This window comes from Brienomyrus brachyistius, chromosome 5 (genome assembly GCF_023856365.1).
Source record: "Brienomyrus brachyistius isolate T26 chromosome 5, BBRACH_0.4, whole genome shotgun sequence".
NCBI classification, from domain to species: Eukaryota; Metazoa; Chordata; class Actinopteri; order Osteoglossiformes; family Mormyridae; genus Brienomyrus; species Brienomyrus brachyistius.
Genome location: NC_064537.1, coordinates 35966893 through 35984380, shown reverse-complemented (window position 1 = coordinate 35984380; position 17488 = coordinate 35966893). Strand labels below are relative to the sequence as shown.

The 17488-nt window shown below is 42.9% G+C and overlaps 1 protein-coding gene across 6 annotated transcripts in view; it reads left to right on the top strand.

The window, feature by feature from the left end:
• The window catches only part of LOC125741656 (NACHT, LRR and PYD domains-containing protein 12-like), a 38554-nt gene that overhangs the window by 6815 nt on the left and 14251 nt on the right, over window positions 1-17488 (top strand). For 3 of the 6 annotated variants that reach the window (XM_049012845.1, XM_049012846.1, XM_049012850.1), the window contains exons 3-9: window positions 678-743; window positions 849-1049; window positions 1441-1580; window positions 1870-1930; window positions 3884-4148; window positions 4311-4352; window positions 4533-6324. In XM_049012845.1, the coding sequence (XP_048868802.1) occupies window positions 1907-1930; window positions 3884-4148; window positions 4311-4352; window positions 4533-6324 (2123 nt within the window). In that variant the 5' untranslated portion in view covers window positions 678-743; window positions 849-1049; window positions 1441-1580; window positions 1870-1906. Of the gene's footprint in view, window positions 1-677; window positions 744-848; window positions 1050-1440; window positions 1590-1869; window positions 1931-3883; window positions 4149-4310; window positions 4353-4532; window positions 6325-17488 lie in introns of all 6 variants that reach the window. The other 3 variants (XM_049012848.1, XM_049012847.1, XM_049012849.1) reach the window with 3 other exon arrangements.

Here is a 17488-nt window from a genome sequence, read left to right as displayed (position 1 = left end):
AAAGGCTGCTTGATCAACCTATTAAGTCATGTGGCAGCCTAGGAAACAGCAGAACACATTAGGAACTATCCAAGGGACACTGGGGGAACACAGAATGGGATGGCCAGCAGCCAAAAAAGGGAAACGACAGATGAGGCATTTATTGCTTTTTATTATGAAGTGTTGTGATTTTATATTTACATTATTATTAGCTGTAAAATACCGTGTGCATATTGCAATACTCTACTTTTTGTCTTGCCTCATTACTGTAACTATTGCCAAAATTGACTTGTGTCCGGTGGTCCTGGTCGCAAATGCTGACACAAATCAATGAATTCCTGTATAATTCAAAAAAATTTAATATAATAATTATATATTATAATTGACAGCAATATCAGCTGAATAGTGTTCTTCTCTCTCTCCAGACCTGACCTCATGTTCTTCATTTGGGTCCTCCTAAGCCAGCTGCTCTTATCTGTTATTCAATGATCTCAGCATCAGTCTTTTTTCCTACCTGCTTCTTTTTTGCTTTTATTTTCCTGATCTATTTTTTACTCATAAATAAAATCAAAATATAGTCTCCATGACTTCCTTCCTGACTACGGAATTTTTAAACTTCCTGGATGGTTTGAAGAAATAAAGTACCACACTCATTCTTAAATATATTAATGATGGGTTATTTTGTTCTGTTTCAACAGCCTGGTGGATCGAAAGGTTGCCTCACACCTCTACCAACAGGGGTTTGAATCCACCACACATTCTATGTGAGTACAGCTGGCATGTCCTTTCGAAGACATGCAGTTGGGTGAATTTAGTCCTCTAAATTCTACAAAGTGTGTTAGCCTATGATGGCATGACATTCTGCCCAGGGTCTTCTCCTGCCTCTCTGGACCCTCCATCCATCCATTATTGCACCGATCCACCTGTCGATCTCCTGCTCTATCCTTCCCTCACTCATGAACAAGACCCCAAGATACTTACACTCCTCCACTTGGGGAAGGACCTCCTTCACGACTCGGAGAGAGCACTCTACCATTTTCCGGCTGAGGACTATCGTCTCGGATTTGGAGGTGCTGATTTTCATCCCAGCTGCTTCACACTCGGCTGTGAACTGCTCCAGTGAGAGCCAAATGATCAAAGATCATTTTAATAACTTTTTACCTTTTCCACCAATTTTGGATGAAACAAGGTCACCGACTTGTTATGTCAATTAAAGTCTAGTCAGTTAATGTTAGCTGGCAAGCTAAAAAAATATGTTGCCTTGCCATAATTTTTTTTTCATATGAATCCTGCTTGTATTCCTGCAAATGTTTTTTTGATCTTTGTTATTTGATATTTATAACTGGCATGAAGTGTAACACAGTTTATACGAGGTTTTGTAAATGAAATATTTCCCCTCCTGCATGAATTTACAAACATTTTTTTTATAAATGAATCCCCATCACCCTGTGTTTTTTTCAGATTGGTTACTTGCTACAAACTAGAAGCTCGACTGCTGGCATGACATCTAATGGAAACATGGAAACAGACCTTGTGTGCCTAGAGCCCATTCCAAACTGACAACAGCTATCAGCCACTGGGGACCTACAGACGAGAGCAAGGTATTCTGGGTAATGTAGCCTGTTAATCCTGGCCTGTGACAAATACAGCCTTCCAGAGCATATAGTTGGAAAGGTGCTTAAAAGCAAATGATTATGTGCTTGTTTGACATTGTAGAATACGGCCCATGGTTATTAATCTAAACGATCAGTGTACATCTCTGTGATTCAAAACTCCGTGTGTAATTAGAAACTGGTTGGTTTGCATTGGTTGAATGATATTACACCTGGTAAAATGAATTTTGAATATAAAGTGAACATTACATTCATTACAACATGGTTTTGATTACAGAGTCAGACTGTGCTATACACCCATAATCATCTAAGCGATGGCTCACCATTCCGATGAAGAGGTTTGGCTATATCGTTTTGGCATATGATATTGTTAAGGCTATAAATACCAGATAGTAAAAGTCAGGAAAGATTGAGTTCTTAACATGACTAACTATTTTCAGGTGAATGTTGCTGAAAATAGTAGACAAGAAGCCCAATCTCTTTTCGCAAGCTACTACCTTATCATACCATAGTACACGAAATGTTACTATATAACATTATACTGCTCAAAAAAATAAAGGAACACTTTGAAAACACATCATATATCAACGGGGAAAAAAATCATGCTGGATATCTATACTGATGTGGATGGGGTAATGTGTTAGGAAAGAAAGGATGCCACATCGTTTGATGGAAATGAAATTATCAACCTACAGAGGGTTGAATTCAACGACACTCCAAAATCAAAGTGAAAAATGATGCGGCAGGCTAGTCCATTTTGCTGAAATTTCATTACAGTAACTCCTGTATGGCCCCTACGTGGTTGTATGCATGCCTGACAATGTTGGGGCATGGTTCTAATGAGACCACGGATGGTGTCCTGGGGGATCTCCTCTCAGATCTGGACCACCTGGTGGCATCAGATGGACAAAACATAAGGTCCCAGAGGTGTTCTATTGGATTTAGATCTGCAAGCGTGAGGGGCAGTCAATGATATCAATTCCTTCATCCTCCAGGAACTACCTACATGCTCTTGCCACATGAGGCCGGGCATTGTCGTGCACCAGGAGGAACCCAGGACCCACTGCACCAGCATAGGGTCTGACAATGGGTTCAAGGATTTCATCCTGATACCTAATGGCTGTCAAGGTGCCGTTGTCTAGCCTGTAGAGGTCTGTGCGTCCCTCCATGGATATGCCTCCCCAGACCATCACTGACCAACCACCAAACCGGTCATGCTGAACAATGCTGTAGGCAGCAAAACGTTCTCCATGGCTTCTCCAGACCCTTTCACATCTGTCACATGTGCTCAGGGTGAACCTGCTGTCATCTGTGAAAAGCATAGGGTGTCAGTGGCAGACCTGAAAATTCTGGTATTCTATGGCAAATGCGAATCGAGCTCCATGGTGCTGGGCAGTGAGCACAGGGCCCACTAGAGGACATTGGGACTTCAAGCCACCCTCATGAAGTCTGTCTCTGACCAATCAATCAGAAACATTCACACCAGTGGCCTGCTGGAGGTCATTTTGTAGGGCTCCAGCAGTGTTCATCCTGTTCCTCCTTGCACAAAGGAGCAGATACCGGTCCTGCTTATGGGCTATGAACCTTCTACGGCCCTGTCCAGCTCTCCTTGAGTATCTATCTGCCTGTCTCCTGGAATCTCCTCCATGCCCTTGAGACTGTGTTGGGAGACACAGCAAACCTTCTGGCAATGGCACGTATTGATGCACCATCCTGGAGGAGTTGGACTACCTGTGCAACCTCTGTGGGGTCCAGGTATCACCTCATGCTACCAGTAGTGACCGTCGCCAAATGCAAAACTGGTGAAAAAACCATCAGAAAAGATTAGGAGGGAAAAATGCCAGTGGCCTCCACCTGTTAAACCATTCCTGTTTTGGGGGTCGTCTCGTAGACTTGATGCTGTATTCTGATTAAAAAGTGTTCCTTAATTTTTTTTAAGCAGTGTATATATATATATATATATATATATATATATATAAAGAGAGAGAGAGAGAGATTAATATTTTTAAATGACATTTTTAGTCCTTTTTGACTATTGTTTCAACGTGCTCTTTTGGGTCTTAAACCTTTTTTATTTTTATCTTAGACAGGTCTCTCTTTTAAAAGAGATTTTTCAAATCAGTGGAAATAACCTGATTAAATAAAGGTTTTATAATATAGAAAATGAAAGAAAAAAAATAAGACTGTGAGCACGACAACTGATTTCTATTAACGGAAATGTCAGTGCATGCGTCTGAGTGACCCAGTACGTGTTTGTGAGATCTCGGGAACTCATCTCCAACATTCTGCAGATCCAGATGTCGCTCGCGGTCCTCTTGCTGGACTATTTGAAGGAGCTCAGTGATGAAGAGCAGAAGGAGTTTAAATGGAACCTGAGTCACATGGGGGTAAAGCCCATTCCCAGGGGTCAGGTGATGCACCTGGATAAAATGGATGTCATTGACATGATGATAGGTTCTTATTCTGAAGAAGGTGCTCTCAAAGTCACGCTTGAAATATTGAAGAAGATGAACCTGAATGACCTTGCTCAGAGATTGAAAAAACACCTTTGGAAGTGTAATTATATTTTTCTCAACTTTTCTTGTTCTTCTAAAATATAACTTTTTTAAGCTTTTGGAAAATGAGAATATTATATAGTATTATCTGGAAAATGATGGACAGTTTGTTAGGTACTGATGTTGAAGATAGAAATGATTTCGAAATTCTCCCTTATTACAGGCAACCAAGCAGGAAGTGAGCTGTGTGATATATTTCAGAAAAGTAAGAGCTTTATCCTATTCTGTACATATATGTGGTCTGATGATTTGAAATGTAAAGTTTCATTTATCATAGTGAAATAGTGAAAAAACTGTGTTTTTGTTATTTTTATAAATATTCTACCTCCTATACTGGTCAGGATCACAATGAGAACTAATATATTTTCCTTGCATTTCTTTTCAGGGGAACTCATGCCGCAATGTCAGCAAAGAATAAAGTGTAACCTGAAGGAGAAATTTGAGCGTGTATTTGAAGGGAAAGCTAAGGAAGGACACGCAACACTTCTCAATGAGATTTACACAGAACTCTACATAACTGAAGGTGGGACTGGAGCAGTCAATGACGAACATGAAGTGAGACAGATTGAAGCAACATTAAAGAAAAGACTAACAGAAGATACTACAGTCAAGTGCAATGATATATTTAAACCCTTAAGTGGACGTCTGACACCTATCAGAACTGTACTCACTAAAGGGGTGGCAGGTATCGGGAAAACAGTCTCTGTGCAGAAATTTATTCTAGATTGGGCTGAAGGAAAAGCAAACCAGCAAGTTCACTTCATATTTGCTCTTCCTTTCCGGGATTTGAATTCGATTAAGGATAAATATAGTTTGATTGAACTGCTTTGCCACTTTGTTCCAGATTTGAAATCATTTGATGCCAATGAACTGTGTAGGTACAAAATCTTGATTATCTTTGATGGTCTAGATGAGTGTCGTCTTCCTCTAGATTTTCAGAACAATGAGAGCTGGTTTGATGTAACAAAGAAAACATCACTGGATGTGCTATTCACTAACCTCATTACTGGGAATCTGCTTCCATCTGCTCTCCTCTGGGTAACCTCTCGCCCAGCAGCAGCCAATCAGATTCCTCCTGAGTGCATCCACCGGGTGACAGAGATACGAGGATTCAATGATTCCCAAAAGGAGGAGTATTTCAGGAAGAGATTTAGTGATCAGAACCTGGCTTGCAGGATTATCACACATGTGAAATCATCAAGGGCCCTTTTCATCATGTGCCACATACCAGTGTTCTGCTGGATTTCAGCCACTGTTCTTGAGAGGCTTTTTATTGAGACTGACAGTGGAGAAATTCCAAAGACTCTCACTGAAATGTACACACACTTCCTGATCTTTCAGACCAGTTTAAAAAATGACAAGTATAGGCTCCAGACCCCCGTAACACTGAATAGGGCCGTCTGGTACAGAAAATTGATGGATGGATGCATGATAAACTATGAAACCAGATTTAATAAATGCTCTAAATCTGGCAAGAAATTCCTTTTAAAACTTGGTAAACTGGCTTTTCAAAACCTTAAGAAAGGCAATCTCATATTTTATGAGCAAGATCTGACAGAGAATGACATTGATGTCACTGAAGCTTCAGTGTATTCTGGAGTGTGCACAGAAGTCTTTAAAGAGGAATTTGGCTTGTATCAGGAGAAGGTGTACTGCTTTGTGCATCTGAGCATTCAGGAGTATCTTGCTGCTTTATACGTGTTTGTATCAAACTCATCAGCTGATCTGCTGAAGACTGCAGTGGATGAGGCATTAGAGAGCAAGAATGGACACTTGGACCTCTACCTCCGCTTCCTCCTTGGCCTCTCAACAAACTCCAGTAAGACTCTGATACAAAGGCTAATGGCACAGAAAAGAATCAGATCACAAAACATTAATGAATCAGTCCAATATATCAAGAAGAAAATACAAGAAAATTTGTCACCAGAAAGGACTATCAACCTGTTTCACTGTCTGAATGAAGTGGGAGACAATTCTCTAGTAGAAGAGGTACAAAGATACTTGAATTCAGGAAGTCTTTCAGCAAGAGACCTCACACCTGCACAGTATTCAGCCCTGGCCTTTGTGTTACTGATGTCAGATGAGGAGCTGGATGTGTTTGATCTGAAGAAATTCATCACATCAGATGAAGGTCGTCAGAGGCTGCTGCCTGTGATCAAGAATTCTAGGACAGCTCTGTAAGTAAAGTGAGGATGTGAAAGTAATGTATGTGGCAGTGATACATTAACATTGCTTGAAACATTTACATTTAACCTATTTAGCTGGAACAATTGAGGGTTGAGGGCTTTGCTCTATGACCTAACAGTGAAATCATTGTGCCAATGCTGGGAATTGAACCGGTGCCATTCCAGTCACCAGTACAGCTTCCTAAACTGCTGAGCCACACATCAGCAAAATAAATTAAACAATATTTTTCCTTGTGGATTAGTAACCAGGCTGGCTATGTAATAATCTGGAAGTCCGATTCTCTAATGAATGAAGATAGTTATGTAGAAAAAACCCAAAAAGTAACAGTTCTGTTACCGTCCTTTATGCCTTTAAATCACAAGCACAGAGTCCTAACCCACTGTAGAAACAGCAAGGGGTCTTTATCCAGAGCAGGGATACTCGATTGGTGGACCATGGCTTGAAATTGGACCAAAACACAGTTGAATCTGGTAGTCCATATGACTCCCCCCAGTTGGTGAAATCTACCGAGGTGAACCCCTCTACCCCCCCTGATCTACAGTGAATACCCCTGAATACCCTTGAATACCCCTGATCTACAGTGTTTATAAATGGTATGTGAGTCTTATTGTCAGCAGTGTGTTCATATGATCTTCAATAAGACTGCTGTCTGTGGCTGCTCACTGGCACTCTCTGCTAGCTCCAGCTGCACCTTTCTGGGGATAGAATAGAATATCTTTATCGTAATAGTAAATGCACAAAAAAACTCTGGGCCCTATTTTTCACCGACGGAAAGTGCAATACAGGTGACATACCATTCTGATTGGTTCATTACATGTTATGCCCAAAATACACCTCTGAATAATTAAGCGAGGATGAATCTCAATACCAAGAACATAAAGACTGTACTTGTGGTCAGGGCAAGACCGATCTTGCTAACTAGCCTTCCAAGAATTAACTTGGGGCACAATGAGTTATGGGATTGGTCTCGTTCAACAAGGATGCAACCGATGTATCCTTGATATTTGGGGCAGAGCAAGACCAACATCCATGGATTTTTCCTTGTGCTCTTAGTATTGGAATGGATCTTTGGCAATGGAAGACGACGTAAAAAACGTACACAAGAGCACAGTACAGTCAAGTATGCATATTGTGATTGATCCAGAGTTAGGACAACGTTTTTGAGCTTTGTGCTTGTGCAAAGTCTGTTTTTTCCTCTGTCAAAATGGCAAAATGGATTTCTACATACCCTAAAATGTTAGCTGAACCTTTTGCTTTATGCTTTGTTTGAGATTGTCAAAACAGAGCCCTCTGTGTGCTTTCCCACGAATAACATGGACAGTACTAATATATTAACTTTGTTTAAAATATATAGTGAAAATGTATACCTTATTTCCCCGTTGGATTAATAACAAATATAGATTTTTTTTCTCCATGACAATCTGGAAGCCAGATTTTATATTGATTGTAGTTAGTAACATAGTAAAAGGAAAAAAAAACAATAGTCACCATCCTTTGTGTGACAAATAACCAAGAGCCAGAATTTTACAGTATGGTCCAGTGTGCCTCAATAGTGGAAAAACCACTCAGACATTCTTTACCATTCTGGATACTGGAGGAAGTATGGAGTGTGACATGTGGCTCTGTGGGTTTGGACTCTGTGCCCATGAGTGGAAAGCCACTGGTTCAAATCTTCTGTCTGGCAGAGTGATGTCATTGTCGGGCACTTGAGCAGGGTGCTTAATGACAATCACCGCAGGGGCACTGGCCGACCTTGCACTGCGACCCCCAAACTTCCCCTCACCTGTATATGTGTCTGTGAGTCTCATGGAGAGAAAGAAAACACACTTTTCCCATTGGGATGAATGAGCTCAAAAATACTCAAAATATTTGTTTAAAAGTAATATTTATTTTCAAAGAATTGGTAGTTCTCCAAGTAGCATAATGGTGATTTAACAAGTTCCCAGGTACTGCAATACAGAAAAAAGGATTTAACTTATGGGATCAGGAATTCAAGTCTCACTTTAAAAACTTAAGCTTGTCTGGACATCATTCAAATCCCATATAAACATGTACACACTCATCTCAGGCAGGAGCTGAAGCCGAAACCTTAGAAATATCTGCTGTAGTGCTTATCACTGATGCACAGTGCTGCTCAAAGCATTATATAAATATTCACCTTTTAAGGTCATTACAGAGCAGTTAATGAAATGACAGTTTAGAGTTGGCTACAGAGTCTCAAGGACATAGAAACAACAAAATAACTGATACAGTCATATGAAAAAAAAAGTACACCCTCCTTTAGTTCTATGGTTTTATGTTGCTGGACATAAAAAAAAACATCTGGTCCTTATCAGGTTCTAAAATTATTTAAATCTAATGTCAGGTGTAAAACAATACACAGCAGATTCCACTATGCCATTATTTATTTGACAAAAATGAAGCCAAAAGAGAGAAGCTATGTGTGAAAAAGTACAGTAAAACCTCAGATTGCGAGCATAATCAGTTCCGGAAACGTGCTTGTAATCCAAAGTGAATTTTCCCATTAGAAATAATGGAAACTCAGATGATTTGTTCCACAACCCAAAAATATTAATATAAAAATGATTAATATAAAACATAAAGTAAAAATACATAAAACAAATTAACCTGCACTTTACCTTTGAAAAGAATTGTGGATGGTGCGAGGTAGATGAGAGAGAGGAGAAGAAGAGGGTTATTTCGTAGGACGACTTTCACTCTAACTAACGGAATCACTGCTATCTGTTGGCTCACTGGAATCTTTTTCTTTTTGTGTGACTTTAACAAGGAACCTATCCAATGACAGCCGTTTTTGCCTCCTTTTCGATTTTGCGGAAATGTAGACATTGCATTGTTGTTAAACAGATTCATGGCTCGCACTGCTATGGCCTTATTCGGGTGGTGCTTTTCTAATAAATTTTACGAGTATACGAGTGAGGCACACCGACAGAGACCGGGCATGGGAAACGATTACCCACAACCCCGCAGCAAGGGAGAGAGAAGAACCGTCGGCTCAGTTGTGATTATGTGACGCTAGGCAGACAAAGCGTATACGTAATACTCATATTTCAAGACCTCGCTCGTTTATCAAGTTAAAATTTACTTTAAAAATTTGCTCATCTTGCAAAACACTCACAAACCAAGTTACTTGCAATCCAAGGTTTTACTATATACCCCATGACTCAAAAACTTGTAGAAAAACCTTCAATTGCAATAACTTCAAGTATTCATTTTCTGTATGACTCTATCAATTCAATTTTCAATTCAGTATTATTTGTATGATACATTTTCACATTACATTGTCCCAAAGCACTTTATATTATCCCCCCCACCCCGCCCAAAGCCACCATTGAGGAATCCAGAGGCAACAGTTGCAAGGAAAAACTTCCTAGAAGGAAGAAACCTTGGGAGGAACCAGACTCAAAGGGGGATTCCATCCTCCGGGGGTCAGCAAAGGAAGTCAAATGAGCAAGATGGCAAAGTGCCAATGTCCAAGATATGGCTATGGCAGCATAAGTAGGAGGCAGAGGCAAGTAGGAACACAGGCATGGGGAGTCCTTGAAATGTCAGCACTGTAATTCCACAAGGGAGTATGAGGCTACAGTGACAGCACTGACAGTTCAGTTCATTCAATGCCAATGAAACTGATCCACACCCAGCTCTACACCTCACACTATAGGTCTAACTAGGAATGAGCAGTTAGCCAGAGTTAGAACTACAGACAATATGAGCTAGACTAAACAAGTGTGTTTTTAGCCTAGACGTGAATATTGAGAGTGCGCCTGAATCTCACACATCGAAGCATGATTGAAGGGTAATGCTTATAACTGTATTTAGCTGGAGTAGATTTATTTAGTGCATTGAATTCATTCGATTTAAGCCAGGTCTCTGTAAGGCATAAGGCATGTCAAGCAGGGATGGGGTCAGAGCACTTTTCTGACACAGACATGTTCTTGCACACCTGAAATTTGTGTTAGTGATCTCTGATTGCTTCAGTCGGACAACATTAGTACTGAGGTGTATATCAATCTGAAAATATTTTCAGTTACTGTTAGCCAGCACTTTTAAATTTGCCAAGAAGTTGGTTGCTCTGGCACCAGGTAGACAACTTTCTATGGTCGCTGGAGTCATTAAGGTCACGTTTCTTAAAAAAGAATCTCCAATAACCAGAGAGCCTTCAACAGACGTCTCAGGGGGTGTTTCACTGAGTGGGGAGAACCTGTTGGAAATGTGAATGGGTGAATGGTGCTGATGTGAGTTAGGTTTATATTTACAACTGTGCAGCCTTGTTGTCATCCACTCGCCTTATTGCGAAGGCTCTGCTGTTAGAGGGGGGACACTGACTACCTATCACAGACATATCTGGAACCGCTAACACTGAATCTATAAAATCTTCACTCTCCTGAATCTCTCGTAATGTCTGGATAACTCCCTCTACCACTGCAGTCTTCTCTGTCAGCCTAGCTACTAGATGACACTTCTCACAGATAAACATACTGATAATGATGGGAGAAGAATAACTAAATATACTGCACTTGGAACATGGAACAGGAACTAGAACTATGGCGATGTACTCACGTTTAGCAAGGCAAATTCAGGGCTTGGAAGGTAAAGTCCATGAAAAGTCCTTGGAGGTTGATGTGCTAACAACTTGTTATACACATTTTATATAAATTCACATTTATTTGGCTATTTATTTTATTAAAGCTGTTAAAATGATATATTTTACAAGTTTGTGTCATGGATCACTCTGGGTAATCTTTACCGTCATCCTAGCCACGTCCCCCAGGGAATCCGACCGATAGAGCTCGTCACCTCAGGGAAGCCCTATCGCCTTGTTTTTATGGTTTTGTTGTTTGCTTCATTTCTAGACACACCAATCCCAGCTATTTAAAGTTCTCTCTTGATCAATACTCTGGTGACCCGGTTTGTTAATCTACGCGAGATCTTCATGGTTTGCCCCTGAGTTCGAGCAGTTTTCTCTGTGTCCAGTTCCCTGTTTATCGATTCTTGCTTCGCCTCCTAGATTCCATGTTTCTGCCCATCCCTCCGTACCGACGTCAATCGCCTGACCCTTGCCTGGAACACTGCCTCAACCCTCCTGGAATCGACACTGATCGCCCGACCCTCACCCAGATTACCGACTACGGTCTTTGGCTCTGCCGCCGGTTACCATAACCCAAAGCTGATCTGCATCAGTGTCTGACTTCTGAAACATACAACAGAAGATCTCGCCAAAGAGATGAACCCAGCAGATCAGGACGGTCTCCAGCGAAATTTGGAAGCCCTGGGTAAGCATGGGATCCTCCTGGGGCATCACCAATTGGAGTTGACAGCGATCGGGGAGTCATTAGTATCTCTTTACGCTGGCTTGTTGGAACTGGTCTCCCATGTTCAACAGCTTCGTTCTAGTCCCTCCGTCACACCGTCGGTCCACTCTGCATGTGAAACCCGCCTGTCACCTCCCAGTCAGTATAAGCCTGATTCATGCCGGTCTTTTTTATCCCAGTGTTCCATTATTTTCAATCTGCAGCCATCCGTTTTTCCTACCGAGTAGGGGATGGCAGCTTGGGATACCGTAGCCTCATTTCGTGCTCGCTTTTCCAGCTTCGCGAAAGAGATGAAGCATGTTTTTGACCACTCCGAATCAGGCGGAGCATGAACTGCTGCAACTCCGCCAAGGTAATCTGTCAGTTTTGGATTATGCTGTCCAGTTCATAACACTGCCAATGTCTTGCAGCTGTGGTTAGGCTATGCAGTTCGACACTTTTTCTCAGGGGCTGACGGAAACTATTAAAGATGAACTGGCTACATGCGATCCCCCCCATACACTGGAGGATTTAATTGATTTGGCTCTCCACATTGACAATCGGCTCTCTCAGCCAGAGAGGGTGTGTCGGGGAAGGGATCGAGTTTTTTGGACCTCGGAGGTGCATTTAATTGCGTTGCGCCCAATAAAAGGCTGCACCCTACCAGTAAGGAAGAGGGTATTGGTGGGAGTGGTTTCAGCTCTACCCTTTTCCCCACAAAGAACTCTCCTGCCTGCCGTAGTGTCCTGGGGGCTACATCAGCTCTCTAGCAGCCCTCATTGATTCAGGGGCTGAGGACCACTAGTTTGGGTTCCCCTGGAGGCTCAATCTCTCACAGGAAGAAGAATGGCAATGGTGACCCACACTACCATCACAGTGAGTCTCCATTTATCTGGTAATCACACAGAAAATATAATATAATGTTTATAATTGATTCCCCCCAGGCCCCGCTGGTATTGTGGCACCCATGGCTCCTCAGGCATACCCCACATATTGATTGGGGCAAGGGCCCTATTACCGCCTGGCCCCCGTCATGTCATTCTCACTGCCCGCGCTCTGCCCTGTCGCCAGTGGTCCCCTCCTTCTCTGAAGAGGCTCTTGATCTCTCCAAAGTACCTGCTGAATATCAGGATCTGCTTGGAGTATTCAGTAAGTCCCGGGCATTGTCCCTTCCACCTCACTGCCCATATGATGGTGCCATTGACCTGCTCCCGGGTACAAGTTCGCCTAGGGGATGCCTTTACTCACTTTCTGCATCAGAAAGGACTGCCATGGAAGAATATATAGGGCAGGCATTAGCCACAGGAATTATACAGCCCTCCTCTTTGTCTGCGGGAGCCATTTTTGTTTTTTGCTGAGAAGAAGGATGGCCCATTTCACCCTTGTATAGACTACAGAGGCTTAAGTGAAATCACCATCGAGAACCGTTACCACCTGCCATTGCTGTCATCTGTCATGGACCAATTACAGGGTGCACGGATCTTCACAAAGCTTAAAAGCATGGACCTAAGGAACGCCTATCACTTAATCAAGATTCAGGAAGGTGACGAGTGGAAGATTGCGTTCAACACGCCTGGTGGCCATTATGAGTATCTTGTAATGCCATTTGGTCTTACCAATGCCCCAGCCGTCTTTCAAAAAACTGTCAATGTGGTCCTGCGGGACATGCTAAACTGGTTTGTTTTTGTTTACCTTTACAATATGTTAATCTTTTCACGGAACAAAGAGGACCATATGCAGAATGTTTGCTAAATTTGCACCAATGCACCATATACTTTTTAGGGTTTGTCTTTGCGGAACGCACGGTCAAAATGGACCCTTCCAAAGTGAAGGCAGTCAGTTAGTGGCCGTAACCTTGCACGCGGAAGGATCTGCAGTGGTTTCTGCGGTTCGCTAAATTCTATCAACATTTTATCCAGGGGTACAGTATGGTCGCTACCCCACTAAGTGCACTCACCTCTTCCAAGGTTCCATTTCATTGAATCCCCAAGGTCCAAGAGGCTTTCTCCAACCTGTGGGGTTGTTTCTCTGTGCCTATTTTACAGTTACTGGGCCCCTCAAGGCAGTTTATTGTTGAGATCGGTGCCTCTGATACAGGGGTAGGGGCTATTTTATCTCAAAGATTGGCAGAGGATGACAAGATCCACCCCGTGCTTTCTTCTCCTATAAACTGACATCAGCTGAAAGGAATTATGATGTTGGGAATTGCAAGCTGCTCGCCATGAAGCTGGCCTTGGAGGAGTGGAGGCACTGGTTAGAGGGAACAATGAAACCATTTCTGGTCTTAACAGACCATAAAAACCTTGAATATTTACAGTCCACTAAACGCCTTAATGCCTGCCAAGCTAGGTGGTCACTATTTTTTCCCCGCTTCAATTTCTTGTTTTCTTTTAAGCCTGGGGTGAAGAACTGCAAACGTGATGTGGTATCACAGCAGACTGATGATGATGACCCCAGCCCCATTCTGCCACCCAGCTGCTTTGTTGGGGCTGTATCCTGTGGTATTGAGGACGCGGTCCAGCTAGTACAGGGCTTCCTTCATCCTCCTGCAGGGGGCCTCCCAAAAAGACTCTATGTCCCAAAATTTATGCGTACTCGAACACTCCAATGGAGGCACTCTTCCCTCCTAGCATGCCAACCAGGGCTTCGTGGAACTACAGCCAACTTAAAGCAGCGTTTCTGGTGGCCATCTATGCTTCAGGATATTCAGAGCTATATCGTAGCTTACCCAGTCTGCATGCGTAACAGTACCCTGTCCCAGCCCCCAGCTGCTCTGTTGCGCCCCCTACTCATTCCTTGCTGGCCCTGGTCACATATTGCTTTGGAGTTTGTGACTGGACTTCCATCATCCACTGGGAACATGGGGGTGCTTACTGTGGTCAATCGATTTTCCAAGGCAGTCCATTTCCATTTCATTCCCATTCCTTAAGCTCCCCTTGGCCAAAGAAACTGCCCAGCTATTAGTCGATCATGTTTTTATGCTCCACGGTCTGCCAGCTGACATTGTCTCTGATAGGGGTCTCCAGTTTGTGTCCCTTTTTTGGCAGGAGTTCTGCAAACTTCTTGGCGTCACTGCAATTTTGTCCTCTGGGTTTCATCCCCAGTCCAATGGTCAGACTGAGCCAACCAGGACCTAGAGTGAATGTTGCGTTGTCTGGCCTCCCACTCCCCCAGTACATGGTGTACTTATCTGTCCTAGGAAGAATATGCGCACAAGTCTCTGCTACGGGTCTTTCACCATTCCAGTGCTGGCTGGGGTATCAGCCCCCGCTATTTCCAACCCTAGAAGGAGAGGTCACAGTTCTGGTAGTGTATCATTTCCTTCAATGCCGTCACCGTTCCTGGGGTTGGCCCGTTTTCAGTTTCCAATGTTGTTAATTTCTCTGTGGTGTATCTCCAGCTACCGCAATCTATGCAGCGCATCCATCTGGCTTTCCACGTATCTCTGCTTTGGCCCCATGCGACCAGTCATCTGGCTTCTCCTGTTCTGCCCCCACCCCCTCCCCAAATGGTGGATGGTGGTAAGGCATTTGCTGTCTGTCTGATGTCCGTTGCAGGGGGCGGGGCCTCCAGTAACTGGTGAACTGGGATGGTGTTTCCCTCAGGTGATGAGCCCTATTGCCCAGTTTTTATGGTTGTTCCATTTTTAGACCCACCTATCCCCGCGATTTCAAGTTCTCTCTTGATCAGTACTCTACTTCTGGTGACCCAGTTTGTTGATCTACGTGAGATCTTTATGGTTTGTCCCTGAGTTCGAGCAGTTTTCCCTGTGTCTGATTCCCTGTGTATCGACTGCTGCTTCGCCTCCTAGATTCCGTGTTTCTGCCCATCCCTCTCAGTACCAATGCCCATTGCCCGACCCTTGCCTGGAACACTTACCTCGACTTTCGTCTCAACCCTCCTGGAACCGATGCCGATCGCCCGGATTATTGTCCATGGTCTTTGGCTCTGCCTCCGGTTAGCTTAACCCAAAGCTGATCTGCAACAGGGTCTTACTTATGAAACATACAACAGTTTGTAGAGGAGATAAGAGATTTTGTTTAGCTGCTACATGTCACATTGTTGTGGAGGAATTATGGCCGATTCTTGCAGCATTGCTTCAGTTCATTGAGGTTTGCGGACATTCATTTATGCACAGCTCTTAAGGTCCCGCCACAACATTTCAATCGGGTTCAGGTCTGGAATTTGGGTCATTGGAACACCTGGATTATATTCTTTTTCAGCTATTCAGTTATAGATATGTTGGTGTGCATGAGATCATTGTCCTGTTGCATGACCCAATTTCAGCAAAGTTTCAGCTGTTGGACAGATGGCCTCACATTTGACTCTACAATGCTTTGGTATACAGAGGAGTTTATGGTTGACTCAATGACTGCAAGGTGCCCAGATCCTATGGCTGCAAACCAAGCACAAATCATTATCCCTCCACTACCATGCTTGACAGTTGGTATGTGGTGTGATATGTTTGGTTTTCACCAAACGTGGCTCTGTCCATTTGTGCATTATGACCATACATCTCCACTTTGGCCTTGTCTGTCCAAAGGACATAGTTCCAGAAGTCTTGTGGTTTGTTTAGACGCCACTCTGCAAAACCTAAGCTGTGATGCCATGTTCTTTTTAGATAGAAGAGGCTTTCTCCTGGCAACCCTTCCAAACAAGCCATTCTTGTTCTGCCTTTTTCTAATTATACTCCTATGAGCTTTACTATTTAACATGCTAACCGAGGCCTGAGATGTACAGTAGCTCTTAGGTTTTTTGCAATTTCTCTGGGCATTGCATGGTCTGTCCTTGTGGTGAATTTGCTGGGATGTCCATTCCTGGGAAGACTGGCAACACTCATGTTTTCCACTTGTGAATAATCTTACTCACTGTAGAACGATGGATTCAAATTGTTTGGAAATGACCTTCTTACCTTAATTACTTCACTGGGATCATTGATGTCTTTTATATAACGATGGTCACACTTGCGGATGATCAGTTAGCCAAGTGCATTTGATTAGCAGCACCTGGCCCTCTTAATCCCTATGGAAGCAGTCAGCGTGTGCTTAATTTTTCACACACTGCTTCTGTATTTTGGCTTAGTTTTTGTTAAATAAATAATGCCATGGTGTAATGTCATATGTTGTTGTTCATCTGAGGTTGTATTTTATCTAATTTTAAGATCTACTAAGGTCGAGATGATTTTATTTATATCCTGATACGTAAAATGTTCTAACTGATGGAGGGTGTACTTTATTTTTCACAAGACTATATATATATTTACCTGTCATTGAATGGATCTATCCATCCATTTTCCAAACCGCTTATCCTACTGGGCACGAGGCAGGGATTAACCCAGGATGGGGGGCCAGCCCATCGCAGGACACACTTACACACCAGTCACTCACACATGCACTTCTACGGGCAATTTAGCAAGACCAATTAGCCTCAGCATGTCTTTGGACTGTGGGGGGAAACCGGAGTACCTGGAGGAAACCTCACGATGACATGGGGAGAACATGCAAACTCCACACACATGTAACCCAGGCGGAGACTCGAACGTGGGTCCCAGAGGTGTGCGGCAACAGTGCTCATTGAATGGATTTTAGAGCAAATTCTCATTCAAACTGGCTATGGAAGATAATGTGATATGATGTGTACAGGACATTACTGGGAATATGGTCTCTATGATAATGTAGTTTGAATAAAACTATAGATTATAGAACCTATGATAGAGTTTCTCACTGTCAATGATCATATGACTCATGGTCAATATACACAGCAACCTCACAGGAGAACCAGTTTTGTGCCAACAGCTGCTCTTTTGAGTAGATTGATCCAGTTCCTGAATATCCTACACACAAAA